The sequence below is a fragment of the Medicago truncatula genome, chromosome 2 (assembly GCF_003473485.1).
Source record: "Medicago truncatula cultivar Jemalong A17 chromosome 2, MtrunA17r5.0-ANR, whole genome shotgun sequence".
In the NCBI taxonomy this organism is placed as follows: domain Eukaryota; kingdom Viridiplantae; phylum Streptophyta; class Magnoliopsida; order Fabales; family Fabaceae; genus Medicago; species Medicago truncatula.
Genome location: NC_053043.1, coordinates 12,680,942 through 12,689,770, shown reverse-complemented (window position 1 = coordinate 12,689,770; position 8,829 = coordinate 12,680,942). Strand labels below are relative to the sequence as shown.

Here is an 8,829-nt window from a genome sequence, read left to right as displayed (position 1 = left end):
TAGCTGTTGACACATGTTTCTTTGGAAGATGAAGAGATTGAAGCTCAAATAATAGACCCACCCTGCGACATGTCCCAATGATATGTTTCGTTTGTAGATTAAGTACATGGACACCTGAAGGAGAAAAATAAACATTTTGTCCTTGTTCACACAATTGGCCAACAGAAATAAGATTAAGTGTCAAGTTCTGTATGCAATAGATGTAAGGAAGAGTGAGGTTTGAGGTGGATACATGACTAGTATGAGTGATCTTCATTGGATTGCCATTGGTTGTGTGTATTGGGCGTAGAGAAGAAACAATTGTTACAAATGACAATGATCTAATGTTAGTGGTCATATGGTAACAACATGCATAGTAAAAAATATTTGTTCGTGTCATTCAAATATCAATATATTTTGATTAATTTGATTTGTTATAACTTGAAAGCAAAAAACATTTATATTTTACTTTTAATCAAAATTAAAATTTCATATAAAAAAAAAAAAAAATCATTCAAAATTTTCAAACGTTAACGTAATAAAAATAGTAGAAAGACAGACACGTGATTGACCATCGTTTTGTTAGTAATAATATAATATAATAATAATAATAACAATATATTTTGATCTAAATTTGTGGGTTAACCCTATGTTGTTTTTTTGGTTAAGTCCCATATAAAGGATTTTTTTTTACTCTTTTTGGGATTTTTGGTTAGGTCCCATATAAAGGATTTTTTTACTCTTTTTTGGGATGGTAGTGTAATTAACATTTTGTTATTTGTGTTCTTCTCGTGCTTGTTTTGTGTTGAAAAGAACCTTTCGTGTGATAATATATCTTAATTTGGATTTTCAAAATCAATAATAACAATAAATATATAATTTAGTAAAAATATGAATAGTGTTTTCATTTCTCATCATCATATTTTATATTTTGATTTGACTTTATTTTTCTTCATGGTACAACTCTCTCTCATGTTTTTTTTCCTGCATAAATATCCCATTATTTTCGTTATTTTCCTACATTACTTCCCCTCATCATCTTTCACATATTCTCTCTTTTCGTCTCCCTCTTCGTCCCTTCCTCTCTATTTTTCTTGTTATAATATTATATAGCATAAACTATAATTTACCAACACAATAACCTATCTCAAACCCATATTTTGTCTTCTTTCTAAACGCTTTGTATACCCTTTCACTTTATTTTCTTAGAAGAAAATTAACATGGTGGTGGCTTCCCCAAATTCGATCTTAGGGGAAAGGATTATACCTATTGACCTACCAATGATAGACCTATCAGCTGAAAAATCAATGGTAATAAAACTCATAGTAAAAGCTTGTGAAGAATATGGTTTCTTCAATGTGATTAACCATGGTGTCCCTCATGACATCATATCCAAAATGGAAGAAGTAGGTTTTGATTTCTTTGCAAAACCAATGGAACAAAAGAAACTAGTTGCACTTGGTAATCCCTTTGGTTATGGATGCAAGAATATTGGGTTCAATGGAGACATGGGTGAGGTGGAATATCTTCTTCTCAATGCCAATGCTCCTTCTATTCCTAATGATTCATCAAACTTCAGGTATGTGCAAGTTAATTATTATTTTTATTTTTATTTTTTATTTTTAGAATATATCATTGGCCAAATCTTTTGCATTTATTGCATGCTTGGTTTAGTATACACTATCATGAACAATGACGGTATAAACTGCTTGGTTTTTTTTTAATCAGGGTGACAACATGTCTTGAAGAAATATGATATGAATAATAATTTGGAAAATTGTGGGGCTATGTAATTTCTTTTGTTGTTCATTTTCTTTAGATCGTTATAGTTTTCATTTGGTCCCCCCTATTTTGTTGGTATCATTTTTATGTTTGGAAATTTATGTACATTTATCATTATTAAAATTATTAAACGTAAGTTACATATTTTGTTTTTTTAAAGTTTTTTAAAATATTATTTCATTTTTAAAAAATTAGTACTAAAACTCATAAACAATATAAATAAATCTAATTGATCAGTTTAATTTTCATATACATTTGGTGTAAATAATTTTACACTGTCCGTATAATACAACACAACCAATTAATAATGCATGATTATGATGAAATCAAATATTCTTAATAATTTGATGGATATAATAAATTTCACTAATTAATACACCCATAAGAAGTTTTGACCAGGTCCCTTATGGATTAATGTATATAATATTTTTTTCTTATTATATCATATGAAATCTATATTACCTTAAATGTAGATTTTATTTTATTTTATTTGGACCACGCTAGCTAGTAAGTTCTTGGCAGCTTAAATGGAAGCTATCTTCTTTAAAAAAAAATAAAAATGGAAGCTATCTTAGCAATGAATCATAACGTCTTTTGCTTGATACTACGTACCTTCATATATGAGTTGTATCTGACCAACAAAGAACAGAGAGAGAAGGATAAAGATTGTCTCACATGTCATTGGGGGCCATTGGGGGGTGTGAGAAAAGGAAAAGCCATAAAGAAAAAAGAGTAAAAATAAGAAATGTAGCTAGTAATGTGATGGAATTGAGAGAGAGATATCAATAGAGAAAATGATATGTAAAAAGGAAACATTAAAAAAGGCTAAGTGGAAAAATTTAGGACTATAGTCCATAGTCTTATTCAAAGAAAATGATTATATATTTAAAAAAGCATAGTGTAAAAAAATTAGGTTATTCATTGATTTATGGTTATTCATTGTATGAATGATAGAGATAGAAGTGTCCCAACTTTTCCTTATAAAACAACATGTTGGTTTTGTGGTCCTTTAGACATGCATTTGAGACACAATTTATGCTTCACACACTCTATTTGAAACACTAGCTGCAAAAAAGTAATGAGGTTGAGGGGACAAATTAGGCATATAACCTTGTTTTGTCTAGAATAATAGCTGTCTCGTGTAAAGAACCGCATGCTCCCAATGGTTAATGTGAATAGATTAAAAATAAAAAAAAAGGAATATTAGGACTATCTAATCGGTAAAGAGTTGACTCATACTTAGTAAAAACGTAAATTCAATTTCTATTACAAATATAATGACTTTGTTAGGTCAGTACTCAGTACTATGTAAGTACATTTGTCGGTGCATTCTGGACTGTGAGATATGCTTTAACTTCGATGAGCTTTCAATTCTTAATTCATTTAAACTTTTAAATTATTAAAAAAAATGAAACACTACTCATGTTATTATTTTTCTTTAGGGTAAATTATGATTTACATCCTTGTAATTTGATGTTTTTCATGGTTTAGTCCTTTGATTTTTCTTTCTTTCTAGTTGTATCTCCCCAACTTAGATTCATTCAAAATTAGCCCTTGATGTCACAAGTCAGTTACCCCGATATCACAAGTCATCTATGGCATTTTTGTTTCTAAACATTGGAAATATTATGTGTCAATATAAATTTGTCACGTCATTTATACATAGTCACATTTTTCTTCAATAAACAAATAATATATTAATGTGAGAGTACAAGAGATACTCTTATCTATTATAATGAATCACATCTTAGATAGAGCTTAAAGAAAATTTAAAGGATTAAAATTTGAAAATCAATAAGATATATTTCTCAATCATTTTGACATGTGAGAAATTATATTTCACCATCTTATATGAAGTTTACTCATAAGAGAATCAATTCCCTCTAATGATTAAAAAAAATTCCCTCTAAATATGACAATATATATTTCAAAATGTTGTCTTAATAAGAGACTTGATTACCAAAAATAATAAACAAATAGACTAGATCATCAATAATGCAAAAAAAGGTTTTGTACTCATGTTTCAAGTCAAAATGAGAAAACAATAAAAAGGGTGAAATAGAAAGAAAAAAAAACAACATTTTTCAGGTGCACGTGAGATATTGAAACAATCTGTGTCGCACATGGGACTATGCAAAAGGAGTAGGTACTCCTAGGAGAGGTGGGATTCACATATATGTCAGACTATCCTCTTTTCTTCTTTCCACTTTTAATTTTAATTAAAGTAAAATGATTATAAAATGATCAAAATTTTGACATTGTCATATTTATTCTCCATTGACTCTTAAAATACACATATCACTAATGATATTTGTATTTTTATGTTAAAATGGTGTGTATAGAATTTAAGATGTGTATTATTTGAACAATCGTTTGTGTGACAATTTTTGAAATAACTATAAATTTATACAAAAAAATAAATATTGATACAGAAATCAAAACAATAGTGAGAGAAAATAGAAATATAATATAAGTATAAAACAGAAAATTGTCACAAAAATTATTACAAAATAATATAATTTAAGAAGGATTTTATTCATGTCATCTTCTTATGGGTCACCCATGACCCTTGTTATGTGGTTGTGATTTTCTTTTGTTTTGGTACAATGAAGAAAAATAAATATGGTGGGGAATTACTCATAGTTATGATTAATTTGGGAAAAAGAAGAAATCAAATAGGAAAGGTCAGAAGGAAAAAAAGGTACTGTGTTTGATAAGCATTAGGTTGCAGATTGACATGTACTATATGTCTAATCAAATCAAAACTTTGTAAAAGCTGAACTGAACTTCCATGAGTTAAATAATTAAATTCCTAAAAGGTTATAAAAGTTCGTTATTAATTAATTTTCTTCCCAAAATAACCAAAACCAGAAATGAAATTGAGCAGAGTGTGGCAGTGAAGTGTCTGGTCAAGCAGAGTGAGATTGATTGGAGGCAGTGCCATTGGCTCAGTGCAGTGCAGTGCATTGCTGGGTTAAAACCCATCCTGCTATACTATCTCTGCCACCTTACTTTCACTCAATGTTAGGTAGTTGTGACTTGTGAGAATTAGAATCACTAAAGTGGTTATTGCAACTTGAATTTATATTTTAGGTTAGATTAGGTAAGGGTCGTTTGAGATTTGTAATAGATTGATCTTTTAAATTATTTTGATCATACCTAAGTTCTTTAAGTTTTAGGTTTGTAACATATTAATCATTTAAATTATTTTGCTCATACATAAGTCTTTTAAATTTTAGGTTTGTAAACATTTTTCGATTTTGTCATTCTGCAACATCATCGTTTTGTAATGTTTGGTTAACAGAAGAGTAAATTGAAAACATTTACAAACTTAAATGACTTATGTGTGATCAAAATAATTTAAAAGACCAATCTATTACAAACCTTAAACTTAAAGAACACTGGTGTAAGTTAGCCTATTTTTTATCGATGCAGTAGTTAACTTGGGTTAGGACATATGTTAAAGAATGAATGAATAAAAATTGTATTGAAAACATAATAAATTAATTTTAAAAAGTTAAATGTAAGACTTCTAATACATATTTTTTTTTATAATTAATTTTTTAAGATGTAACCTTAAAGACATAAGTTAACATTTATTTATTTATCCCTTAAAGAAAACATTTATTTTATTTTTAATATTTCGACTTTTGAACACATTTAGATAAGGGTTAAATATATTTTTGGTCCCTATAAATATACCAACTTTTCATTTTAGTCCCTCTAAAATTTTCCTTCAACTTTTAGTCCCTATAAAATTTTCAATCTTTACTTTTGGTCCCTCGTTTAAAGTAAACTCATATGTAGAATTCATATTTTTAAATAAAAAATTTCAGAAAAATGTATAATATTATAACGATCTCTCCCAAAAAAATTTAGAATTTTTTACCAAAACATGAATTAAATATGAATTTTTATATTTTTGGCTGTAAAATATTCATATTTAATTCATGTTTTGTTAAAAAATTCTAATTTTTTTTGGGAGATCACAATATTTCATAAATTTCTGCACAATTTCATTAAAAAATTGAATAATTTACTTTAAAATAGGGACCAAAAGTAGTGATTGAGAATTTTATAAGGACTAAAAGTTGAAGGAAAACTTTAAAGGGACTAAAACGAAAAATTGGTATATTTATAAGGACCAAAAACATATTTAACCCTTTAGATAAATATTAATAATATGATTCTTAAAGTTTTAAGGCGTAATATTTTTTCTCTGAAATTTTGATAGTTTTTATTTCATTGTAAATCTAAACATACATATGATACAAGAGAAATGATATTTATATAATATCATATTGTGATAACTTTTAAACAAACTCTTTTTATTTTTATCTTTTTATTGATAAGATAGAGAGAGAGAAAAAAAAAAAAAAAAAAAGAGAAAATAAAAACAAAATAAAAGTATGAAAAGAGAGAGTTTTTCAAAAATTGATTTTGCAAATATCATTTCTTTAAATATATTTTCATCTATTAAATCTGAACTCTTCAAGAGTTAATTAGTTGAGTGTGGTCAACAACTATAGATTACTTTAGAGCATTTCACTTTAATTTTTACTTGCTCACGAAATTCATCTCCTTTTAAAACCAATGTTTGGTTTCTCACTTGTATTATTGGATTCAATATTGATGATGTCATCAATTTTTTTATTGATTTAGCATGCAACAATTATATTATAATTTCACGAGAATGATTTATATGAACACATTTTATGTCACATTTGTAACAAAAACTTCTTAAATTACCATTTTTAGATCCAAAACCTCGAGTTTAAGACCAAAAATTGATTACCAACAATGGATTAGTCGGGGTGGTAAAAGGTTTGATTACTTGCTCATATGTATGGAGAAAATCTAGCAGAATCCATCTCGTATGTCCTACAAGTTCTCCGACAAAAATTAATCACTGATGAACAACACTGAAAACTTTGTACCAATATCACGGTAATTCAAAATAAAAAATAGACCTAAAAAACTGATTTAAAATTGGACAAAGTTTTGCCAAGTAGAGAAATATTTGCTCTTATTTGATGCATTCCTCCTCTAAGAATTATTTTTGCATTGATAAGAACAAGAAGCAAGCAAGTAACCATTAGGTCCAACACATACATGTATTTTATAGGTTCTGATTATGCTACTGTATGATGATTGTACATGACAGCTCTAGTGTAAGTGCATATACAGAAGCTGTGAAGGAGCTGGCATGTGAGATATTGGAGCTAATGGCAGAAGGTTTGGGGGTCCCTGATACATCCATTTTCAGCACATTCATCACTCAACTTGATAATGACTCACTCCTTAGGTTCAATCACTACCCTCCTAAAGACTGCAAAGATAGAGACAACTCTAATTCCTACAACGTTGGCTTTGGAGAACATTCTGACCCTCAGATTCTTACTATCCTTAGATCCAACGATGTTGCTGGTCTCCAAATTTCACTTCAACATGGTGTGTGGAACCCAGTTACTCCTGACCCAGCTGCTTTCTGTGTTAACGTTGGTGATCTTCTTGAGGTATATATATGTTCTTATTAATGAATTCAGATTACCGACAATCCTCAAAACCCCGCATGCACGTGGTCATCAGGTCAATGACCACTGAATGCGGGATTTCGGTTACGTAAGATAATATGAATTCATTCTTATCCTATTCATAATGTTTTTTCTTTTGATCCCCACAAATGTTGGTTTCATTTTTGGTAGGGGGGAGTGGGGGGCTGCTTATATTTAAACATATAAAAAGAGTGATGAATTGTACTAGGGTTATATTGTGCTTTGTGACATTGCATATATGAAATAATAATTATATGTGTGTACATTAAAGAGGGTACAATACTGAGGTGTAATGGATTTGCATGTATAACTTACTAACACTTGACATGGTTTTCACTTTTGTTAAAAATAGATAGACATAACATGTTACTATGTTCCTCTCAAAAAATAACATGTTACTATGTTAAGGTATGGGTAGGGGTAAATGGGAGAATTATGTATAGTTTCATCTTGGTCTGAAATGGGGGTTCAAAAATTATTGTATTTTGGATTAAATATATTTTTAATATCTATAAAAAAAATGCTTCTTCTAAAAACAATCTCTATAAAAGGTAAAAGCACTCATTTTTTAAATAAAAATAAGCTAAATGGGAGAATTATGTATAGTTTCATCTTGGTCTGAATGTTATATTGAAGGTGAGTAATTTTTTTATATTCGACATAATAACATGTTATAGAGGACAACCAACATGGCATTGTATGTACTATAACAAAAAAAGGGTGACATGAAAATTATTTAAATTAATTTGGAGAATGGTTGTAGAAAACACTTAAGGCTCCTTTAAAAATAGTAGATTAGAGATGGTTCAAAAATGGAAGTGATTGATTATTTATGTTGTAAATGTTATTATGTATTAAAGGTTATGACAAATGGAAGATTTGTAAGCGTGAGACATAGGGCTGTGACCAACTCATACAAGTCTAGAATGTCGGTGGCATATTTTGGGGCTCCACCACTTGATGCATGCATTGTTGCTCCCTCAGTTATGGTTACACCAAACAGGCCCTCTCTTCTCTTCAAACCATTCACTTGGGCAGAATACAAGAAAGTCACTTACTCTCTAAGGCTTGGAGACAGCCGCATTGACCTTTTCAAGAATTGCACACAAATAGAGTAATAGGGCATGAGGAGGTTAAAGTTTGTTTGGTATCAATACAAGAGTGTAAAGCTTTTTTATGTTATTTTGATGGTGTCCTTCCTAGGTGGTATAAACTTTGCCAAAATGTGCCAACAAATTTTGTATTGTGTTGAATGGAACTGTGAAAGTTTATGACTTTGCATGGAGAGGGAAAAGTTATGTTAATGTTATTAAATTGTTCATGGTGTGTATAATTGTCTTTTAAAAACTAAATGTTTAAATTTTTGTGTTTTCTTGATTTTGACTATATAATTAAGGGGAGTTTGGTTCTAATGTTAGATATAAATAATATTCTCTAAGAATCATATGTGTGAAAATGCTCTTTCTTGCAATTGTATATTATAGATGATGAAGATTATTGTTCAAAACATTA

The 8,829-nt window shown here is 28.9% G+C and overlaps 1 protein-coding gene across 1 annotated transcript; it reads left to right on the top strand.

Moving 5' to 3' along the window:
- Nucleotides 1–1,024: 1,024 nt before the first annotated feature.
- LOC11415956 (gibberellin 2-beta-dioxygenase 2) lies at nt 1,025–8,617 on the top strand. Its single transcript, XM_003594627.3, has 3 exons — nt 1,025–1,559; nt 6,927–7,278; nt 8,178–8,617. Exons 1-3 carry the CDS (start codon nt 1,201–1,203, stop codon nt 8,433–8,435), a joined length of 969 nt encoding a protein of 322 aa, XP_003594675.1. The 5' UTR covers nt 1,025–1,200; the 3' UTR covers nt 8,436–8,617.
- The last annotated feature ends 212 nt before the right edge of the window (nt 8,618–8,829 follow it).

Excerpts from the sequence above, each read along its gene's own strand:
- LOC11415956 (XM_003594627.3), top strand. The coding sequence starts at position 1,201 with ATGGTGGTGGCTTCCCCAAATTCGATCTTAGGGGAAAGGATTATACCT. Across the intron at positions 1,560-6,926 it reads AATGATTCATCAAACTTCAG|CTCTAGTGTAAGTGCATATA; the intron begins GTATGTGCAAGT and ends TGTACATGACAG. Across the intron at positions 7,279-8,177 it reads ACGTTGGTGATCTTCTTGAG|GTTATGACAAATGGAAGATT; the intron begins GTATATATATGT and ends TATGTATTAAAG.